The 24,841-nt window shown below is 32.9% G+C and overlaps 2 protein-coding genes across 2 annotated transcripts in view; one reads left to right on the top strand and one right to left on the bottom strand.

Annotated features, from left to right (window-relative positions):
- The first annotated feature begins 819 nt into the window (after nt 1-819).
- Nucleotides 820-2,215, top strand: LOC123695715 (oxidoreductase-like domain-containing protein 1). The gene is made up of 3 exons (XM_045641624.1): nt 820-996; nt 1,079-1,228; nt 1,569-2,215. Exons 1-3 carry the CDS (start codon nt 991-993, stop codon nt 1,767-1,769), a joined length of 357 nt encoding a protein of 118 aa, XP_045497580.1. The 5' UTR covers nt 820-990; the 3' UTR covers nt 1,770-2,215.
- A 10,329-nt stretch (nt 2,216-12,544) lies between these two features.
- LOC123695408 (guanylate cyclase 32E) overlaps nt 12,545-24,841 on the bottom strand; it is a 91,252-nt gene continuing 78,955 nt past the window's right edge. Inside the window, 3 exon segments of the mRNA XM_045641247.1 lie at nt 12,545-12,765; nt 15,882-15,957; nt 18,600-18,802. Of these exon segments, the coding sequence (XP_045497203.1) occupies nt 12,545-12,765; nt 15,882-15,957; nt 18,600-18,802 (500 nt within the window).

The raw sequence follows: 24,841 nt of genomic DNA, 5'->3' as shown, positions 1-24,841 counted from the left end.
TAGTTATAAGATTGTTCGTTTTTACATTGAAATTTATACTTTTTTAACTTACCTTATATTTTTTTGTTTTACGTATTTCAGCTTTCCAAAAAGTAAAATAAAAAGAAATATATGTGCCCATCAAGGTTACTGAGGATTACGACCCAGAAAAAAATACCTTTTGAAAAATAAACTTTGTAAAGTTAGCTGAAATTTGTGCAAGGCCGCTAAACAGTTTTTCTTTGATGATTTTGGCTTGGAATTGACCAGTGGAAGCAACGCGTTTCAAAAGAAGATCTGAGTAGCTTACAATTTGGTAAACAGCATCTGATGCAAATCACAACTTTCCTCTATTTACAAAGGATGTTAATGCTATATATCGGTTCATATCCAAGCTTTGTAGCCAAAAGTTGTTTAAAACTATCATTCTATACCAATTAAAATTGTATGTACCTATAAAGTATGACCATAATATTATAATATAAATACTGTTAAAAATATACCTTTGTCGTTATTATTTATAGACCATGATTTTTAGTTTTTTCTATTTTGAAAAATCCTGAATTTACAAACCAGCGTGGTCACTCAACAGAAAGAGACAAAAAACATGACTGACGTCATTCTAGATCATATTTTCTTGTTACAAGTTATTGGTCATAGTGCAATCTCCAGTGTATTAGATATAAGCTTCTTGATATCACCACATCACACACCACATCTTTTTTTACTTTTTTTGAACGATTTCAGAATATAAGGAGTTTGTCTATGGTTGGTCTTCCTCTTTTTCTATAATGGCAATGTGGTATTAGGCCAGTGTCAAGGGGTCAAAGCGGTCAAAAGTCAAAACGTCAAAAACTGAAAATACAAAATACCTACGAAACTTTGTTTCTCTGTCTACGGTTGTTTTGTTCTATTTTATCAATATAATTATCTAAAATAATGTTATAGGCTACAATAAACTATAATTCTAAAAGAATATGACCACGTAAAGGGATATTATATCCTACAATAATGCTTGTAAGTCTTTACTAAACTTTCTCATAACTTTATTCAATATTGATTAATTTTTGAAGATTATAACGAGATTTATCAATTTCAGAAATATAGATTATTAAACTTAAAAAGAGTAACAGATAATTGCGGTCTAATAAATCCAGTGGCGCAAAATTTAAATAGTTTTCGATTGTGCACTAACACAGCCGATACTGATGATGAAAAAGAGAAAGAAATTGAGAGAATCAAAAGCAACGTAAGTTTTTTTAATGAAATTAAATTTGAATAAATGTTTAAATGTTTATAAACAATAGTGAGACTGGTTACCATTCATCAAAATAACAGTCATCGCAATATTTGGAGTTAACACATTTACATTGTTATAAAATTTTATAATATTGAGTTCTTAGATGAACAACAAAAATAAATGCAGAAACAGTAATAGGTTTAGGTTTATTCTAGTGGCACAAGCACTTTCTTAACCTCAAATAAATATATAGCCTTTTTTATGCTATATATTTATTACTATTATATTATATTTACTATTTAACTTACTATACATAACATTTCTAAAAATATTCAAATAATAACTTCAGGCATCACTAGACGAGCCCCCCTCTGCGTGCTGCCAATCTGGTTGTGCGAACTGTGTGTTCATTGTATGGGCGGAGGCATTAACACAGAAAATGGAGAACGCAGGCCCAGAGATAGCAGAGAAGATATTGAAAATGGTGGATGATCCATCCATGAGGGCGTATTTGGAATTAGAGCTTAGGATGCGAGGTCTGAAGAAGTAATGTAAGAAAAGTAAAGTTACTTTTGTACATAATAAATTGAAAACCTATGTTCCTTTTGGGTATGGCAAAATAATTTAACCCATTGATGTTTTATCCTCAACTAGCGGTCTGCCCCGGCTTCGCCCGTGGTTCCTTATTTACGTTAGTTTTCTCAACATAAGAACTATCCTCATTCCTCTTAGTTCAAGGAATATAATAAAAAAAGAATTATCTAAATCTGTCCACTCGTTCATGTGTGATGCCGTGACCAAGGAAAATGGGTTTCATTTATATATTATACTATAGATGGTTATCCATTGCAGATTCTAATTTTAGATCTTATTTCAAAGAGATTATTAGTTAAATTTCTGTCAAATTTAACCCATTGAGCACCAAGCTGCCCAATTGGTCCAAGACACAATAGATTTTCTATTGTGTTTGTGATTCCGGGGCCTGAGTTAGAGTGTGAGAGTGAGAAAACTAAATGATATAGTTTTAAGTCATTTAAGCCCAATTTTTAAAAACCATTAATTTTTTCAATATAACAAAATTTTCGTTTAAACTTATGTGAAAACAAATTAGTACTGGCAATTTTTTAATTATCAAATAGAATTAAATTAACATACATAAATTGTCATATGTTATTGTATAGTTAATTTTGTAAATATTTAGCACGAATATTATAGAAATATGTAATATTATACCACTGTTTTCTATTAGAAATAAAACTGTTATTGTTGAAGAAGCTGTATTTTTCATTTAAAGTATTGTATCATTATAAATAGTTACTCTGTAACAGTTGTATACGTAGTATATTATTATTAGTCTGTGGTAACAGGTTAATTACTCCATATTAAAAACTAGCTGTTCCCCGCTGTTTCACCCGCATTGCTCTGCTCCTGTTGGTCTTAGCGTGATGATAAGGCTATATATGCCTTCCTCGATAAATGGGCTATCTAACACCAAAATAATTTTTCAAATCGGACCAGTAGTTCCCGAGATTAGCGCGTCCGATTAAGTTAAAATGTGTGTATGAGTGTTACATTTTAAAACTTGAAATTTAAAGCATTGAAGTCCCAGGGACAGATCTTTTATCATAGAGACCTTTATTATAAAACAACCAGTAAGGCAAGGGTTATAAAAAAAAATTAATACTTGAGCTATGGGTGTATAAATAAAAGAAACATGTTTTCTCATTTATTTATTCAATCAATATGTATACGTAATAACAAATAATGGCAACAACATTCACTTAAACTATAGATAACCCTAGACATTCAATAATTTGACATTCGGTACATATATAACGATACCTACTTTATTATCTATGGTGTAAATTTTATTATATCTAAACATATATAAATAGCTAGTTTAGGTCCGTACGGACGGACAGACAAATTCAGGGTTGGATTGCAGTAAGCATAAATATTTTATACCTATATTTTAATTATCTAGGTTTTATTATGTAGTTAACATATTGAGATCCTATCTACAGTTTAAAGGTACAATTCCGAGACTGGTCGCAGACCGCAAACTGCAAGCGACACCACTTGTTTCTATGAACATCTATGAAATTGATTGTAAGCGCGGCGACACTGCTGCCTGCAGACGCAACGCGCAGCGATTCATAGATGTTCATAGAAACAAGTGTTGTCGCTTGCAGTTTTCTGTTGCAGTTTGCGGTCTGCGGCCCGTCTCGGAATTGTACCTTTAGAGTATTCAAATGCTTTGTAAAGAATCAATTTTTAAAACAAAATTTGAGGTCAGGCGTCGCATAGCAAGACGAAAAACGCCGGTTTGAATGTCCTACCTCGTGATCAAACGTCGTGATTTTTTTTTATTCTTTAAAATTTTCGCATTTATTAAGCATTTGAACTTGTCCTTTTTGTATTTTAAAATGACCTAAATCAACACCAGTAATACACCTATATTATGATAACCGTATTGTCCCGAAATTAAACACATATTATTTTGAATGTAATATAATAATTATGTAACTATTTTTACAATTGTTTCAAGTTACATCTTTACATTGAGTATTATCTTTATTACTTAAAATTAATCCTTAACCATTATTTTGAGCATAATTCCATTTATCTTGCATATTACTAAATTATTTCCTAAATCCAACCCTGGCTATCTACGCTAAGACGCTTAGGACATAATTTATTTATTTATTTATTTTGGTAGGTAATCCAACAGCTTTACATTTTATAAGATTTTACTATTTTGTTGATTAATTGAACAAATTGCCAATAAGGATTACAACATATTATTCTTAAGAATAGACCATAAACTAGAAAGGTATACAATAATATTAATAAAAAACACAAAAATAACTACAATACAAACTTAGTTACTTAATGTATGTGAGCGCATGTATGTGTGTGTGTGTGTGTCTGTGTGTCTGTGTGTGTGTGTGTGTGTGTGTGCGTGTAGGTGTTGCGTGTGTGCTAGTGCTTGTTTAAATAACCATTTATTTTAGATATTTCATTAGCAAAGCGTTGTTTAGAGAGTAGGAAAATGTCAGCACTTGCGTACTCTGCGTTGTATACACGCATAATGCGGTTTAACACACCGTTTCGTGCATAATTAGTGTTAACTTTAGGGATGGAAAATAAGTTAGTCTGACGCGTACGAAAACCGGGTACATTCAATTGCATCGATTCAAGCAAGTCTGAGCAGTCAATGTGGTTATTCCATAATGCGTGAAGCAACATTAGATCACTTCGTTTACGTCGTATTTCTAGCGGCTCTATTTCGTAGCGGACACAAGCTTCATCATAGTTGTCAAAATAAGTAAAGTTTTTAAAACTTAAAAACCTGAGAAACCTTTTTTGTATTGATTCTATTCTATCTATGTATACGGCGTAGCTGGGAGACCAAATACTCGACGCGTAGTCGAGTATGCTTCGAATATAGGCCGAATATAGTGATTTTATACAATTTATGCTATTAAAATCTTTACATGATCGCTTTATGAAACCAAGTTGTTTATATGCTTTATTTACAATGATATCAATATGTTCCGACATAATCAATTTTGAATCCAGCGATACGCCTAGATCACGTACACAGTTCACTTCTTTTATCAAAACATCGTTTATTTTATATTCAAAGTGTATTGGATATTTTTTTCTACTAAAAGTGATTTTTTGGCATTTATTAACATTTACACTTATACGATTCTTAATATAATATGCTGCTAGTCTATCTAAGTCACTTTGAATTAGGCGGCAGTGTTCGACGGATTCAATTCCGTAGTAAATTTTTTTATCATCAGCGTACATTAAGTAGCGTACGTGTTGTATGCAGGTAAATATATCAAATAAGTAGGCATTGTACAGCAATGGCCCGAGAATAGATCCTTGGGGTACCCCAGATACTATGCCCACAAAGTCACTCTTAGCAGAACCCAAAACTACCGCCTGTGTTCTGTTTACTATGTAAGAACAAATCCATCTGTGTAGGTCACCTCTTATACCAAGTGCGTAAAGTTTATTTTGAAGAATAATGTGATCGACACGATCGAAAGCTTTTTCAAAGTCCGTGTAGATTACGTCTACTTGCCGTCCATTGTTCATTTCATCAAAAGTATAATTGATTAAAACGGATAGGTTAGTGACAGTGGAACGTTTTTTCATAAAGCCATGCTGTTGAGGTGGTATAAATTTATAGACAAGTGGTGAGATGCGTTTATGAATAACGATCTCGAAAATTTTACTAAACGAATTCAGGATAGATATTGGCCTATAGTTTACAATCTGGTTTCTTGGTCCACTCTTATGTATTGGAACTATAAGTGCCTCTTTCCACTTGGCAGGAAACTCTCCATAACGGTTGACTGACAAATTAAAAATAATAGACAAGGGAAAGCTTAAAGAATCAGCACATTTTTTTAAGAACACTGGGGGTATTCCATCACTACCAGCGCCTTTATTTGTTTTGAGACTTTTTAAAATATGTTTAATTTCAATTGCATCTATTTTAATTTGAGAAATCAATTCATTGTTCAAGCAAGACGATGGAAGGAGGTAATTTTCATATGAGTTAGCAGGGCTTTTAAAAACGCTTTCGAAATGCTGGCTAAAAGCAGAACATACTTCAGTCGCGTCGTTGTAGCTGCTATTCATATAGATCATAGTATTGGGGTAACCTTTATTATTCTGTCTAAGTGATTTTATGTGTGTCCAGAAGCTTTTTGGGTCTTTACGTATATACTCTTGAATGCGATCTACATAATGTTTGTAGCATTTCTTTTGCAACATTTTTTGCCTAGAACGAAGCAAACAAAATTCATCAAAATCTAAAGGGTTCCCGTACTGTTTCCATTTTTTGTGAGCCTTTAGTTTATCCCGCACAACATGAATAAGTGGCTTACTGTACCAGTTAGGGAATTTAAGTGCTGTTTTTCCCTTGGTCTTAGGTGTAAAAAGGGTGATTTGAGCATAAAGTCTCTGATAAAATACATCTACTATTTCGTTTATATTATTACCAACCAAAATTGTAGACCAGTCAGTTTTAGACAAATTATCGTTTATCACAGTAAAATTAGACCGATGGAAGTTGTACCGCGGCTTGCAGGCTTTTTTCATGCATTTTAATGTTAAATCTCTAGTGTCGATTTCTAAGCACGGATGATATGAGTCCTCAGGTACGAGTGGTTGTGAAGCTCTAAGGACCTCGACTTGAAAATTGCAAAATATTAGATCAAGAGTATTGTGCGCGATATTGGTAAAAAAATTAAACTGTTCCAGTCCAGATAGGTTACATAAGTCTAAAAAATCGCTACAAGCCATTTGTAAGTCCACTGAACCCCTTTTCAATTGAGTACAGCCGTGTTCAGACCATTTTACATGCGGAAAGTTAAAATCCCCAAGTAATAATATATTATCATTCGGGTTATCAAGTAAGAAGTTGGAGAGTAATGAGGTGAAAGCCGCGACAGTTCTAGCTTGATTTTTATCAGGAGGTATGTAAACGGCACCAATATGAAGGCATCGACGATTTTCAGATCCCAAAGTGTTTGAGGGTATAGTAACCCATAGCGATTCACAATCGTCGGTAGACTTCACAGGCTTTTCTTGAGCGAACATAGATTTTTTACAGCAGATCATAACGCCACCTCCAGTTTTCTTGCCAGAAAGATTCAGGTCACGATCATATCTAAAAATGTCATAGCGATCATCACATAACTCTCCATTATAGAAACTGTCAGTTAGCCATAATATAGTTATGATGTGATGTGATCACAAACATCGAACATTTAGTTAACTTATGATACTTATTTAACTACTTAAAATCTAATTATAAGCAATTAATTATAAATAGAGAAATAAGGCTGGTTGCAGAGCTTGACCGACCGTCAGTGCGTACCGTCGGTCCTGTGGTCCTGACAATACGCATCAACAATTGTATGACTATGACACTAATGCGCATGACAATACGCGTGCGTATGGTCGGTCTAGCTATGAAAGGTTTTATGTGGTTTTATAAATTTTCATACATATGACAAGCGCGACTGACGTACGCACTGATGGTCGGTCAAGCTCTGCAACCAGCCTGGTTCACGGTTATTCGAATTATATTTAGGTAAATTGAATTAATAATATTCGTGTATTCATAACGGATTGAAGTGAATTATTTTTAAATAATTCGCGATGGCAATTGGTAAGAGTTATATTTCGAAACACGTATTTTTTTCCATTGTATTTGCCAGTATTGTGTCTAATTCGACTACAAAGCTTTCAAAGAACGTTTAATGCTTAGTGGTTTACCTACTCCAGTGATTTTCTGAGACCTTCAAATCGATTGAATTTCTATAGAAATTTTCCTATCCTTTGTCAGCGTGTTTAAATTTTACCTATTATTATACAAAAAGCTCTTCGAACCTTGGCATTTTTAGGGTTCCGTAGCCAAAATGGCAAAAACGGAACCCTTATAGTTTCGTCATGTCCGTCTGTCCGTCTGTCCGTCTGTCCGTCTGTCACAGCCGATTTACTCGGAAACTATAAGTACTACAGTGATGAAATTTGATGGGAATATGTGTTGTATGAACCGCTACAAAAATATGACACTAAATAGTAAAAAAAAGAATTGGGGGTGGGGCCCCCCATACATGTAACTGAGGGATGAAATTTTTTTTTTCGATGTACATACCCGTGTGGGGTATCAATGGAAAGGTCTTTTAAAATGATATAAAGTTTTCTAAAAAACATTTTTATTAAAGTGAACGGTTTTTGAGATATCAGCTCTCAAAGTCGTAAAAAGTATGTCCCCCCCCCTCTATTTTTATAACTACGGGGTATAAAATTCTAAAAAAAATAGAGGTGATGCATGCTAATTAACTCTTTCAACGATTTTTGGTTTGATCAAAGTATCTCTTATAGTTTTTGAGATAGGTTGATTTAACTGTAATTTATTATATTTGCTGCTACGGAACCCTTTGTGCGCGAGCCCGACTCGCACTTGGCCGGTTTTATTTATTTCATACAAAATTCATCACCGATATAGGTAAAGGATATTTTTATCGAAACAACTGAAATACACAGATTTTAGTGGGTCATTTATTTCCCTATAAAATAATGTTGTTTCTTAAATGGGATGATTTTATTTTTTAATTGGCACATCAAAATATGCAAGAGTGCAATTATACTACCTATATTGCTCTGTGATGTATTATTTTGTAACCGACTTCAAAAAAAAGGAGGAGGTTATCAATTCGGCCGGTATATATACCTATATATTTTTTTGTCAAAATAATTCGTGACTACCCCCAAAACGGATATGGGCACTTGGCATGAACCATAGGCATTTCGTTGTTTTTCCTGTATTTTTTTAATTTAACCCTACATTTAAAATTAATGTTATCGTAAGATATAAAATTCATGGGTAATTTTATAGAGAGTATAAAACGATAATGCGTGTTTGCATAAATTATTATGCTCATCTCATATTAAAAAGGAAATCATATTTCAGTGCAATCTCTCGAAAATTTAATATTTATATAATATCTGTGTAGTGTGTACTTATTAATAAAACTAGCTGTGCTACGCGGTTTTACCCGCAGTGCTCAGCTCCTGATGATCTTAGCGAGATGATAATATAATATAGCCTTCCTCGCTAAATGGGCTAGGTATCTAACACCGAAAGAATTTTTCAAATCGGACCAGTAGTTCCTGAGATTAGCGCGTTCAAACAAACAAACAAACAAACTTTTCAGCTTTATAACATTAGTATAGATATGTGTTTAGCGTTTAATCATATAGGTATAAGCAGACAGGTTAAAAAGTATAGGTTACTATTTTAAAAAATGGCACTAGGCAAAAGACGCGGGTTCGACACCCGCCTCGTGATCGAATTTTTTCTTTTATAATTTCTCATTTCTAAATCATTCAAATGCCATAAAACTAAATATCAGATAAGTATTTTGTGAACAAGTGCATTTACTCATATTTCCTTAACTTAAGTATATCAAATCATATCTAATCCCTTTTCTTTTAGGATCAAAGATTATCAATGGAATTATTAAAACGGCAACGGCCTTGAAACAGAGAAAATATTATAGTTTCGTATACAGATTGTTTTTTGTTTACTCCTTTTACAAAAATAATTAACGAACAACAAAGGAAGGCAATGTAAATGTTTTAACAAGGCACCAATTAAAATCTCAAACGAAAAATATATTTTGACGTTAAAGGGTTAAGAAAATTGTTTTAGAACTAGCTAAGTAACTATGTAAGTTTATTATCTAAAGCTGTGTATAATATCTTGCATGGAATAAACCTACTTTTCACTATGTTGTAACTCTCAAATGTATGTTTAAGCACTTTTTTTTGCCTGTGCTAATAGCTCTAGGCCCTCGCCTACTCGGCCTATGGGGAAATAATCTTAATTCAATAGGTACATTATTTTGGCTTGAGCAAAATTTTTGAATTAATTGAATTTTTTGCTATTATGAAATCTGAAATATGAGCATTCTTACAGTATTTTAGGTATATTCAAACACATCATACAAAATCATAAAAATCTTATAAATACGAGATATCAGTCAACATCACTTTTTCATAATTAGTATAATAAAATCTTTGAAAAAAAATAGTTTGTCATGACAGATGGAAAAAAATTCTACCGTAAAAAAATCGATCAGTGAAAAAGATGTATCCTTATGGGACACGTGACTTCACGCTACACGGCTCGGTAGAAAACCATTGAAATGAAAAATTAAAAGACGAATTTCTGATTATGAGGGTATAGTTGCTGTGGACTACAGAAGGGATTCTTGAGTAGGTAAAGCTCAATTTTATATTATCATAAATTTATAGAATTGATTTTAAATGGAAATATGTATCTGTACAATTCCGTAAAAGTTATGAATTAAATCAGTTATTCAATAAATATATAAATTATAATGTGCTGACTATGTAATAAAAATAGAGCACAGAAAACTACAGGATTATGTTGTAACCTTCTGTAAAGAACCTTATCTCGTGACCACAGACAACGCTAGAATTCCGAATGAGGTAAGAAAAAATAAATAATCGGTCATGGACACACATGATTTGAATACATTTTAACGTTATAAGGCCAATGTGGCCAAAGCCTTCGATATGTCTGTGAAATAAACGATATGCATGAAAATATTATGTTGTTATTGTATTATTTTTTCTAAGTGTTATTTTCGCGCCAAAATTTCACTTTATTACGTAAGAATTGTGTACAGTGTAACAGAGAATTAAGTTTATTAATTTGGACATTAATATTAATATATTTTCTAAACACAGAATATTACATTTAAATTACAATAATTAATCCTTAAACATCTTAAATAGGTACGTATTTATGTGATAAAAATTGTACGTAGTTATTTCATATACGAATTAATATGACCTAAGCAATACCTTACAGCATACTATCTACTTATATTTAATACAATTAATACATATTATTTTCTATCAATCTTATAAGTTTAATCCATTCGTCTCTCTAAATATTTGATCCCGCGTTATATTCGTTTTTCTCGTTCGCTCTTCCACACAACATTTAATAATTAATTATCAGCTTACAATTTATTATAATTTACCTATTTTTGCTGGCTGGCAATTTTGTAAAAAAGAAATAGGCAATAGAAAAAAAAAAGTGTTTTGTTCCCGCCAAAACCAAGCTTTTAGTGTAAACTGAAATGTTATTGTATATCCTTTGTTAAAATCACACTGGCCGAAATTTTGTTTTTGTTAAAGAATGGTGTGAATTTAAATTGTTTGCGGCTATTTTTTTGTGCAGAAGTTACAGTCAGTCTCAGTATGTAAGCTTTGAATTTTTTTTTAATGATTATAATCATTACACCTAAATTGAATGGATATGTATTTATTTTATTTATTTTTTTCAATATGTCATAAATAAACAAGAAATAAATGGCATGGTTAATAAAGTACCCTGGTAAATACAAATTGTACATTTAATTTACTGAAGATATAATTTACTCCCATAATTAAATTTATGGCAGAAGGACATTCAGTATTCAATATTCATCCTTCAAATGTAATTGAAAAATATTCCGCAATTATTCTATTTTTAGTGAGGAATTGAAGAAGCCGGCTTTTATCTTGTATATAATAATATTATATCAAGATAGAATCAGTACTTAATAGGTATTTAATATATTTTTTAAATTGCTAAAGCGAAAATGAGATCCACAAGCTTAGGTATATTAAGATGTCGTGTCAGTCGGAGTTTATCATATCCTGGGGTTTTATTATGTAAACATTATATTATTTTGATATCTAAGGTAAGTAAGTAGGTACCTATTATTGGAGATTCATTTTGAATCTTGAAACACCATTAATAATGATCTTACATAAAATTTATCCTGCTGTCGTAAATATAATCTGAGTTCCGTGTTTGTGTTTTAATCAAAGCTCAAAGACGTTTCATAAGCATACCTAGTACCTACCTATTATAAGTAATAAATGCAAAATATAATAATCTTAATCGTATGTATTTCATCATCACACTCTTAAGAACAACACCGTCTTAACAAATATGCTTATTCTTCTCTTCTCTAATATATAAAAATCAATGCCACTTTTCGTTGTAATTCCATAACTCGAGAACGGCTGAACCGATTTCGATAATTCTTTTTTTATTATATTCCTTGAAGTACGAGGATGGTTCTTATGTAGAGAAAACGTTAATATGTACCACGGGCGAAGCCGGGGCGGACCGCTAGTCTAATATATAAAAATCAATGCCACTTTTCGTTGTAATTCCATAACTCGAGAACGGCTGAACCGATTTCGATAATTCTTTTTTTATTATATTCCTTGAAGTACGAGGATGGTTCTTATGTAGAGAAAACGTTAATATGTACCACGGGCGAAGCCGGGGCGGACCGCTAGTAAACAATAATAACCTCCAACCCCCCATACCAAAACGTGTTAAAGCAGTATTATTTCCAGAGTGGAAAAATGACGTCTAGTGCCATAACTTTACGATACTGGAAATAATAGTACCTACTTTAAGATATCATGGCTACCTAGAACTATTACATCGCAAAGGAAAAAGCCACCTACACATTATTATAATCATACTCCAAGCAGTACAAACGCTTCATAGCGTTGAGCAGTCTAATCCTCTCATCGGCGTCATCACCCCCGACCCTGTCGCCGTCGTTAAAGCTATATAAGTCGAGCGAGCTGTTCGACGTTGCGCATATGGGGCCGCAGATGCGTCCGCAGTGCACCATCACGCCGCGGTCCGAGGAGCCGAAGCTCAGCTTACTTGCGGCTAGGTTAGCGTCAGTCCTCGCAGAAGGAGACCGCGGGGGCCGAGTGGTGGTCCCGTTGGGGCACGAAGCAGGAGCAAGCGGGGGGCCCGGGGGAGGACAGCGCGGAGCCAGGCCCGAGAGAGCCGCCGCAGGAGAGCCGGGCGCGGTCGCGGATGTTGACGATCGAGCGCCGGGTGTTCCACAGCGAGTCCTCGTAGATGTCGCTCTTGGGGCTCTGTGGAACGCCCGGCTCTGGAATGTCAAGGAAAAGGATTAGTTATACAGTAAATAATAAAATGTGATGAAGCAAATGCATTTTGCAGAATTATACAGAATACCTATAGCAAGATAAATGGATGGATTATCGAATAGGTCTAGGATTTTATCAGACTAGATTGATGGTAGGTAGGTACCTACTATATAGTCTTAAGTCTATTATATCTATATTGTTGCCATACATGAAGTTAATGAAATTAGAGGCAGGAGAAATTAAGCTTGTTAAATTTGATTAGACCATTAGTTACTTGCTCTGTGATTAGTTACAAGTTACAACGCGATCGAATAAAACGTCTCAACAACAACAACAGTCATTATTTAAATTGAACAGTCAATTTTAAAAATAATATCTAATGAATACCTTATTGAATCCAAATATGTAGGTATTAATAATTATTATAAAATAATGTGATATTAAGAACTAAATCATTCTCAGTAATAAACGAGTAGGTGTAGAAATTCAGTCGTCATGAATTTACTCTTCAATTAAATATTGGAACAGATAATAATATTAGTCTTCCTACTAAATCTAATACTGGATATCTATTTTCTATTCCTTGATTGCTGATTGATTAATAAACGACCCAGTATCGTATTTATTAAAGAACATTCGTTTGCTAAATAAATAAAAATAACATAGTTTCTACCTCTACATAATTACAAAATATACCTACAACTTCAAAATTGTTTAAATTCTGGTTCACTCAATATTTATGGGTCTTATAATTGAAAATAAAACTATCATAATATAGTTAAGACGAAAAGACATGAACTCATACGAGAAATTTTCAAAGAATAGAAAAAAATCGAACACTGCGCGGTATTCGAACCCGAGTTCGAAGCCGTTAGAGGAAATAGTATTTTTACACAGGAATATTAAAAAGTCGTTTAGCTTTTTAAACCAATATAAAATATTATATTCAAGCCTAATTTGGAACGTAAAGTGGAACACTTGCCAAAACTTCAGAGATTACAAACGAAAGTTTTAAAGTTTAAATTGCTAAGATTAATAAGATACAGCTTGAATTGAGTGATAAAAACAGGACATTTATCAAAAGTTTGTTATGAGTGTGTTATGTGTAATCTTAAGGATTACGAGCTCGCTGCTCTGTGTATTAGGTTTTTTATGGTGTTTATATAAAACCTGCTTGGTTAGTTATGTTTTAATCTTCAATTTCTCTATTCTGGTATCTGTAATCCATACTAATATTATAAATGCGAAAGCAACTATGTCTGTCTGTCTGTTACTCAATCAAGCCTAAACTACTGAACCAATTTGCATGAAATTTGGTATGGAGATATTTTGATACCCGAGAAAGGACATAGCAACCTTTTATTGCGAAATATGTACCACGGGCGAAGCCGGGGCGGACCTCTAGTCTGGTATATTTATAAAAAAAACCGTTTTTAGCAGAGAATCAACGTTATCAGATATGGTAGGTAAGTTGATACTTGCCTATAAATAAAATCATAAGACGTTTTGGTGGCTAACTACTTGATCATTACATAATACAAATAGATTGTGATTTTCCCGTGTTATTGTTTTTATCTATTACTAGCAGCTGTGCCCTGCGGTTTTACCCGCATTGCTTCGCTACTATTAATTATTGGTCTTAGCCTGATGATGTATATAACTATCTATCTAATGCAGAAATAATTTTTCAAATAAGACCCGTAAGTTCCTGATAGATTAGCGATAGATTAGTGTGTTCTAAAAACCAAACAAATAAACCCTTCAGCTTTTTAATATTAGTATAGATATTTGAATGGACGTAGGTGCAATGAATACTAAAGGTGACCGTAAAATCTCCAATTATTAAATTTTCCAATACCTACACAAACTAAAGAAAATATTCGATACGATTGAAATCGAATTCGGTCGAATAGTTTTGATAGTTGATATAAAAGAGCCGAGCAAATTAAAAAAGTTCTATGTTACGGTATCAACAAAAATTCCTAGTAAAAGATTAGGTACTAGGATTTTTTGATTAAACTCGTTAAGTAGCCTTTTTCACATAATATTAAGACCCGTATGTTGTTTATTTTAAATCCATACTAATATTATAAATGCGAAAGTAACTCTGTCTGTCTGTCTGTTACTCAATCACGTCTAAACTACTGAACCAATTTGCATGAAATTTGGAATGGAGATATTTTGATACCCGAGAAAGGACATAGGCTACCTTTTATTGCGAAATATGTACCACGGGCGAAGCCGGGGCGGACCACTTGTACAGAATAAAATTCATGTGTCAACATATTTTGTTGATATTTAGTGCGACGCCATTTCCTGAAATAAATACCTATTAAACTAGGTACTGTGATTTCTAAGTAATAATGGTGGGTTGTTATTTTTATTTCATTCGTATGTCATTCTAAACCAGGCATATCCCTGAAACGGTTGACGTAATTTTCACTTGACTTTCACTCGTAGAGGATATGGCAATTGGCAACATGAATTTTATTTTATTTTCTTTATTTAAGGATCACAAAAGGTTGTTACATGTGTACTTAGGCTAAATACAGTTTTTTATATATAAGTTGGCGTATGCACAACCGGTTATATGTGACCACAGCTTACAGCATGAACTTTTTATCGTGAAATTCTTATATAATCAGGATATTAGAGGAAAAACCGCGTCTTATGGTCTCCTTTGAACCAAGTCATAGGCGCTGCTAGTATTTATATGTTTTGGACTAATTGGCTCTGATATTTTTAACCAAATAAGGTTAAACTAATACAAAATTCTCTTTCTACAAGCTTTCTACTTTATTGTTGAAGCAGAAGATGCTTCAACTATCATGGTTACTTCAAAACAAACTTGAAATATTGTAGTACTTATGTGTTTTCCTTATTCAAATTAATGATACTCTAATAATACGAAATTTAATCCAATCTTTATTGCTATTTTAGACAAAATACTAACTTCAAAAGAATAATATTAATCACTTAAATAAATATAAAACCTTCTATAATAAGAGCGGATTTTTACCCGCTACGCCGATTCGTAGGTGGTAGAGGTTAAAAGTTCGATGGAAAGCCGCGCGGAGAAATTAGTTTGTTACAAATATTTTATAGGAAATATACTTACGGTACTTAAAAAGAGGATTTGTCCTCCTCTCGTGTTCCTCTCCTTCTAACCACCATGTTTTTATATCTCCTTTACCCTGCGAAAGAATTTTCAATGTTACTTTTTTTGTCAAATTTCATAGTTTCACATTTTTTATTTTTGAATACCGACGATATATTTTACACCTGTGTCATTATATAATACATATTAACATAAATATTTGTAATAAATAACTTTGTAAAAGTAATTAATTTTTTTTTTCATTTCACGTTCATTGAACGTTGTTTGAACTACAGAGATATATGACATAATCAATAAATTCCGACGAATTTTATGCTTAAAAATAAAAAAAACAATTTCCAAGAATAAAACTAATTTTCTTTGTAATAAAATGAAACAAATGTACCTATCAGACTTCTATTCGAATCGGATTTCTCAATTCCAGTCAAAAATTAATTAAAAGTACTAGCAAATGTAACAGGAAACAGGACAAAAGGTAACCTAAATCCTTATTCTTTGTTCCCATTTGACAGCTGTCAAAAGAAAAAATTCGACACTTGTATGGATCCATGATTTTTCTCTAGCTGGTGCCAAGTGTCGAGCGCAATTAACTTTGTGAATTTCTCTTTGGATTTACAAAGGAATCTATTTCCTTTTAGAAACGTTGCTTTGGTGTGACCTTGTCACTTGTAATTGAGGAAAGCACGTTTGCCTATAGGCATTCGAAAATCAGATCTAAATTGTGATTTATGAGATTAAATCATTTCGGACAAAAATATATATGGCACATATAAATAAATGAGGCTGCGAATGTTGAATATTATTGATGCTATATAATTATCTCTATATATAAAAATGAATCCCTACGGCATAACACGTGAACGGGTGGACCGATTTTGATAATTATTTTTTTTTTAATTCCTTGAAGTACGAGGATGGTTCTTATGGAGAGAAAACGTAAACATGTACCACGGGCGAAGCCGGGGCGGACTGCTAGTAAAATATAAATGTGTACGTATATTAGAATATTTATTTGAATAAACATAATTGAACAGTATATAGTATAGTAATCCGGTAAAAGAGAATTGTGTATCATGAGCTAATAAAATATGAGCTTAAAAAGCACAGACATCCAATCAGATGTTATATCAATTTCAACAAGAAATACTTATCCTTCCCCATTGAGATATACATTTATGGAGACGACACCGCCTACATCACTTATGTTCCGCTCAACATACGCCATATGGCGTAACTGCACGCTCATTTTTTATTTGTTTTAAAGTGAAACGCATCAAATATATGCCTTCTTGTTACGATATTGCACAAATAATACGGAAAAGTGCAAAGGAATAACTTTCATCGGTAAGTACCTAACTAGATAATAATTTTTAAAACTTAGTTAGAGCAAAAAAATGGCGCACAGATTTTGTTCGTGGTGTCTCCTCCATACGTAGTAATATTATCTCAATGTCCTTCCCACACATTAACGTGGGTGATTATAATATACAAAAAAAAATATTAAAAATATTATAAAAATCGATAAGTGTCGTGGGATGTACCTCGTCTGCTGCACTATTATGATTATAATATCATTCTCAGATATGATGACGCCACGAGTACTTAATAAGCGTTGCTATTTTTTTTTAAATAAATAAAAATTCTTTATTGACATAATTACACAGGTCTAAATAATGAATCCTTTGGCTCCCGAACTAGTTTTAAACTGTGTCTCAGGAGCCAGAGGCTTCTCCCAATATTGATCATAATATTATGTCTATAAACTAAACTAAACTAAAAGCTCTAAAATAACAAAATTAATGAAGAGGTAAGTTAAATTATTACGTAAGCGCATTTGTGTATCTAGATGAATGTGAGTGATTGTGTGTGTGTGTTTGTGTGTGTGTCTGGGTGTGTGTGTGTGTGTGTGTGGGTGTTTGTGTGTGAGTGTGTGTGCATGTGTGTATGTGTGGGTGTAGTTGTGCATATATTATGTTGCAATTTATAAACATTTTTGTTGATGTGATTTATTATATCTATATATATATTTTTTATCCATATTATGTTGTTAAGAATTATAAAAGATCCCTTAAAATGATTTCAGTATCGTCGTAGTCAAACTTCTCAAGCCAAGTAAGTATTAAGTTTTTTATTCCATTATTGTTTACTTTTTTTAATTTTAGTTCTTTATTTATAATATTGTACAGGCGCGGCGCAACTACATTGTAGTGCTTTTGTGCGAATCGTGATTTCGTTTTTGGAAACGGGCAACGATCCACACGCTTGGTACTTTCAGGTAGGTAAGGCACATCCTTTTTATGATAGCGTCTCAAGGTTTCAAATATGAAAAGCTTTCTTATACTTAAAACTCTGGCTTTTTTATAAACATCACTCACACACTCTATTGTGCAATTCAGTTTATTTTTAAGACTACGAGTCAAAATCGTTTAATTATTAGATGTGTTGGTTCACATTTTTTTAACTATTAACCACAACCGCGACACTAAAATTGCATAGTCAAAATGTTAGTTCGTTTGCTAATTGCTACATACAAAAATATAAATCTTTGAAATGAAATTAATACTCTTTAAGGTACCTACATAAAGAAATATAGGTTGTTACATAGTTGAGATAGCTTATAGAGAGACATAGAGCGGCTTTATCGCTCTTGAGCGATTTCATCCAAGCAACTCGATCTGTCCACTTTATAATATCTATTCTTTCTTCCGTATTACATACCTTAATATTAACAATCCCGCGTTCCTTCAAGCGATACCCGCCGTGTTGTTTCAGAAGTTTATACGTAGCATTGCTGATATGAATCCGCTGCGGCTCGCTCGTGGACTCCAGTCTTGCTGCCGTGTTCACGGTGTCCCCGAAGAGGCAGTAGCGGGGCATCTTTGTGCCCACAACACCGGCAGAGCATTGCCCGCTGTGTATACCTGTTAAGATTGAGATCAAGCATTTATTTATGACACTTATTTATTTTTATTGTACCTACAGTACCAGTAATCTATACGAGGTAATATTATAAAGCTGAAGAGTTTGTTTGTTTGAACGAGCTAGTCTCAGGAACTACTGGTCCGATTTGAAAAACTCTTTTGGTGTTAGATAGCCCATTTATCGAGGAGGGATATAGGCTATATATTATCATCACGCTAAGACCAACAGAAGCGAAGCGTGTTTATTTTTTTAACACTTTATTGTGCAATAAACGAAGTACATAAAATAACAACTTTACAATAAACAAAAGCACAAAGGGCGACCTTATCACTATGTAGTGATTTCTGCTAGGCAACCACGTTTTAAATGCAACAACATAATTTTACCAACATGTTGCCAGCAACTTCGCAACGGAGTTTCAACTTTAACAAGTTTTTTATAAGAAATATATAAGTGAAATGATGAAAACTTATTTCTTCGATTTTTTAATATGTAGAAAATATAAGCTTTTGGTTTACATATTCATGAGAGTTTTAGGAAATAAAGATAGAAAAATTTAAAAAGCTGGAGGCAGCTGTTACATATATTTATTTATTTATTTTTAAACTTTACAAACATTAAATACAAATTTTACTTAATAGGAGGACATTTGACAAAAGGCGGCTTTATTGCTTCAAGCAATTTCTTCCAAGCAACCCATGCGATCAATGATATAGTTAAAAATACTAGTTATATATTTACACGTACTTATATATACATTTATTTAATCGGCAAATTTTATTCTAAAAACGTGTTAATTATCCATACTAATATTATAAATGCGAAAGTAACTCTGTCTGTCTGTCTGTTACTCAATCATGCCTTAACTACTGAACCAATTTGCATGAAATTTGGTATAGAGATATTTTGATACCCGAGAAAGGACATAGGATAGGTTTTATCCCGGAAATCCCACGGGAACGGGAACTATGCGGGTTTTTCTTTAACTGCGCGGGCGATGCCGCGGGTAGAAAGCTAGTTTTTAATAAATGTACTTATTGAAATTTTGTACATAATATAAGGGCGGAAATTAAATTTATAGGTCATGTTTCGATACCACAAATATAAACAATATTCAGATGTTTTGACCAAATTTTAGTTACATAAATATCAACAGACTTCGAATAACATTTTCGTTAACCTTTCGAACTTTAGTGTATTGAATGGAAAGATCCATTGGAAAGACCACAGATAGTCGGTCGTTTTTTTTTCACCTATATAATCTTTTTTCTTGTTGGAAATAAGAAAAATAAGTGGGCGATTTTCTTTTGTCCTTGTATATTTATTCATGACTGAAACTTGATCAATTCCTAATGGAAGGTAAATGTCTGCGGACAATAAAGTAAATGAATACAAATTTTATAATACGCTCGAGTAACCATAAATAACTATATTTTATTGAGGGCCGATTTTTCAATGCTTGGATAAAACTTATCCGTTCAATAAAATATTACACAATAATATTAAAATGTCACGTAAACTGTCAAATACGGGCAATTAGAATACGTTTTTAAAATGGTCGTTTTATACATTATTCGACGAATATATCCAAGCATTGAAAAATCGACCCTGAATAAAACAAATATCACTTGTTGGCAATGTAGGAAAAATATTTGCGTGTTTCTTAAAAATTAAGTTTCCTTAAAAATATTTTTTCTATACTAAAATAAGTCATTGTTTAGTTAGAATTTATGAAATTGAAATATAATGTACCTAATAGAAATGTAGATTTTTATTAGTTATAACTTGCTGGGCAAGATTCGTATTTTAAGCTATTATGTACCTCACGCACACCTATTTCAGTAGCATCCAGATATTGAAAGAGTGACAAAAAGTCAGTTCTTTTCGTATTAATTAAAAATTAGGGAAGTTATCGAACATAATTTGTCGAATTAAAATAACTAAATCTTTAAACAATCTAGCTGTTCCCCATGGTTTTGAACGCATTCCTCCGATCCCGTTGATCATAGCATGATGATACATCATAGCCTTCCTCGAGAAATGGACTATCTTACACTGAAATAATATTCCAAATCGGACCCGTAGTTCCTGAAATTAGCACGTCCAAACAAACAACGAAAATTTCAGCTTTATATCATTAAGTATAGAGGAAAGTAACCTAATATTTATGTATGCAGATCTATGGAGAATCAGAGATAACACAAGCTAGGAATAGACTAGATAATATTAAACTCAATGAAGCGAAATTTATCGGATCTCTTGATTGCGTCATTACTGTTCCTGATACAAGATAATTTTAGTGAATTGCTATATCTATGATAGTGGAAGTTTAATGCAATATGTAGACTGTAGAGCTTTGATTATCCAATTTTGTTTGATAGGTCCACAGGTAATATAAAATAGTTGCACAATCTTCAGTTCAACTATGATATTCATTCCATTTTGATATATTACTTCGTGATTACTTCCGTAATAATATTGCTAATAGGTAACTAATATTATAGTCCAAGAGCCCGCTTCAGCCAGGCGCACAATATTTCATAAAACCAGAAAGTTTGTCTGCGCACTTCACCAACACAGGTAAGAACGATGAGCGACTATGTAGTTTGGGTAGTGGTTACTTTGACAGGTAACAGGTAACAAAGGTGTAAAAAAAAGCACCTCAAATACATTAAAGCATAAAGCTCGGTTTTTTGATATTTTCTTTAGAATAATATTTAAATGTCATCCATTTCCGGACACTTAGTATGTTAATCCTGCCGGACACCCCCAAACTCAAAAAGACGTGTGGCACTCGGGGACTGCCGCGGTAAAGCTATTGCATAGCAGCATGCCTTCAAGCCACACCTCCGTGTCCGTCGGAGTGGGGAGCGTGAGGTTTTTCGTTACGCAATTTCTGGATTCGGTCCCCGCGCTCAAGGCCCGCGATAGAAGCTATGCAATAGCTTAAAAAATAATTGTACTTACACTTACAATATAGTATAAAAGCTGAATTTTAGATATGTTACTTGGGGGACTATCAAAAGAATTTACCCCAGTAGCCGGACAGTTTTCACGGTTTTTACATATTGCCAGAGGCCTTGAAAGTCTGCGGTAAGTGCGAGCGCGAGGATATTAGATAATATTATCTAATATCCTCGCGCTCGCACTTACTATATTTTACTTATTTAGGCAGGTTTGAGTGAGATGGTGAGTTTGCTCTATTGCGAACTTTTATTTACTCAGTATTATATCCTAAACTATATTTTATACAGTAGTATCGTAGTAGTTTTATACAGTACATATAGTATAGAGCACGTACGTAGTTTTAGTTTTCATCGTAATATGGTTTATTTTATCGAAACCGAACCGTTACATTTACGTGATGCCCACAGAGTAGGTACATTATTATAACTGGTGATGCCTGAACATACAGACAGACAGACAAATATTTTTTCAATCACATATTTGGATTTGGTATCGATCCAGTAACACCCCCTTCTATTCATTTTTTCAATACATATTTTCAATGTACAGAATTGACCATTCTACAGATCTATTATATATTATGTAGGTATAGATTTGTTTAACAATTCATTAGGGATAATGGATTACATCTAAAAGGAATTTGTCCTTCAAAGTCACCTCAATCACAAGTACTAAGTTGTCTTATTTCTAAGAAGTTCGAATGTTACACCATTATGTCTAGACTGTATTTAGATACTAAAGTATAATACAAATACTTCAATATTTTAATTGTATGGTTGTTGTACTATGGTGATGACCCTTTTGGATACTGTCTATGATCTTTTAGCTGTCAATAAATCAGTAATTCTTATTGTATAGTTTCATCCAAATCCGTCCAGTAGTTTTTACGTGAAAGAGTAACAAACATCTATCCATAGGTATTTGCAAATTTTCGCGTTTATAATATTATTAGTATGATTTAATTTAATTTTTTCTAGTTTGCCAATACTGCGTTGTTAAGTTAAATTATGATGATGTTCTAAATAATATTGTATCAAAGCTAGTTTAGATCTTACCGGAGGAGGTATTACAATAATATATCACTACATAGTTTATAAAACAAAGTCGCTTTCTCTGTCCCTATGTCCCTTTGTCTGCTTAAATCTTAAAAACTACGCAACGGATTTTGATGCGGTTTTTTTTAATAGATAGAGTGATTCAAGAGGAAGGTTTTAGTATATAATTTATTAGGTTTTAGACAAAGTGGGCGAAGCCCCGGGCGGTAACCTAGCCTACACTAATATTATAAAGAGGAAAACTTTGTTTGTTTGTTTATTTGATTGTAATGAATAGGCTCATAAACTACTGGACCGATTTTGATGAAATTTGGCACAGACAATCTTTAGACCCTGAGAAAGAACATAGGCTACTTTTATTGCAAAATATGTAGCACGGGCGAAACCGGGGCGGACCGCTAGTATTACATAGTGGACATGAGAGATCGGAATAAGTACTGATAGATTTACGCTCCGAGGCACGCAAACTACTGTAATTTATATGATGCAGGATTCCAATAAAATTCCGCTATTGATCCCAACCGAGATAGAAACATAGCTTTAAATCACTGAGATTCATTATAGCTTTTCTACAGGTTTAAAAGTTTAATAGAGTTATAAAATAACCTTACATAATAAATTGCTTATAAGATCTTTCTTTATCGTGGAAACTGAATTGAATATTCAAAATTGTTTTATCTTCAAAACAGGAGATGAGTTAATTTTATCACAATGACCTAAGACAATGACTTTCAAAATTTTCCCAACAGAAAATGTGCTTGTCATTTAATTATAAACGATTGATTTTCATGTTGAAGGAAATAGGGTCTTATTATTACATAATATAATACTTACTGATTTTTAATTAATATTTTGATTTACAAAACACTTAATAAAAGTAAGTCTTTCCCCTTTTTGTAGTTTTTACGAATTGGTAGATACAAAATAGTTAACTCGAAAAGAATTTTATCCAGATTGTATACAAATATAGCTTTAGTTTGACATTACTAAGGGCCGATTTTTCAATCCTTGGTTAAAATTTATCCGTCCAATAAAGTATTACACGAACGACGGACAATTAGAATATACATTTTTGAAATGGTAGTTTCATACGCAGTGCCGTCTTTAGGATCAACGAGGCTATGGGCCAAGGTACTGGCTGGGGCCTATGTAAGGGATGGAAAATCCTTAAATTTTAACTTTATCATTTTTCAGTTTACAATAACGCAATAGGCTAAATCGTAACCCCGTCTGATTTGATATTTTTCTTATTAAGTCTTATTATGTTATAAAATTTGTTGTTGTATATCGAAAATTTTCAGAATTGTGGGGCCCCTGCCTACCTCGGGGCCTCGGGCCAGGGCCCTGCGGGCCCTGCCTTAAAGACGGCACTGTTCATACGTTATTCGATGAATAAGTTTTAACCAAGGATTGAAAAATCAGCCCTAAGACGAAAACAATAGATAATAGCATTTTATTTTATATTGTGTGTTGCGAAATATTTTCGAAGTTAATAATTAACCATGCGGAAATGAAACCCTTCCTTTAAGAAATACCTCGTATTTGATTGCATCCCTCGTGAGTCGTGACTTGTAAATTTGGGTTATTGCTAACAAATAAACTGATGCAAATATAAAACAGACCTTGGGGAGCGGGTATTAGGGTATAATTTAGAATAATTAAATCAGTTAATCCCCAGAGCTATGTCTGATGGTTGTATGCACAACAGAAAATATTATTTTCGTGACTAGTAAATTAGAACAGAATAATTTTTACTCACGTTTTCGTAGCACGTACGTTTACGTACGTTTTATGCCTATAATGATTTGGCATACACTTGTTTTATACTATAATCAAACAATGTTTAATTAAAATTAGTTCTGTAATATGTATTTAATAAAAATTGTAGAGCCAATTAAGTAGTACCGACCTGTGTTACTTTGTGTCTTATTGTATTATTTTTTGGTGCAAATTAAGTGTTTATTTATTCATCTTTCATGTATGTCTGTATATCCTTTAAAAATCGTTAACTATGTA

This window comes from Colias croceus, chromosome 11 (genome assembly GCF_905220415.1).
Source record: "Colias croceus chromosome 11, ilColCroc2.1".
Classification (NCBI taxonomy): Eukaryota; Metazoa; Arthropoda; class Insecta; order Lepidoptera; family Pieridae; genus Colias; species Colias croceus.
The sequence above is the reverse complement of the archived record's forward strand: the minus strand, read 5'-3'. Positions and strand labels throughout refer to the sequence as shown.

Bases quoted from the DNA above. Each gene is read 5' to 3' on its own strand.
- LOC123695715 (XM_045641624.1), top strand. The intron at 1,229-1,568 runs GTAAGTTTTTTT...TAATAACTTCAG, and splicing joins TTGAGAGAATCAAAAGCAAC to GCATCACTAGACGAGCCCCC.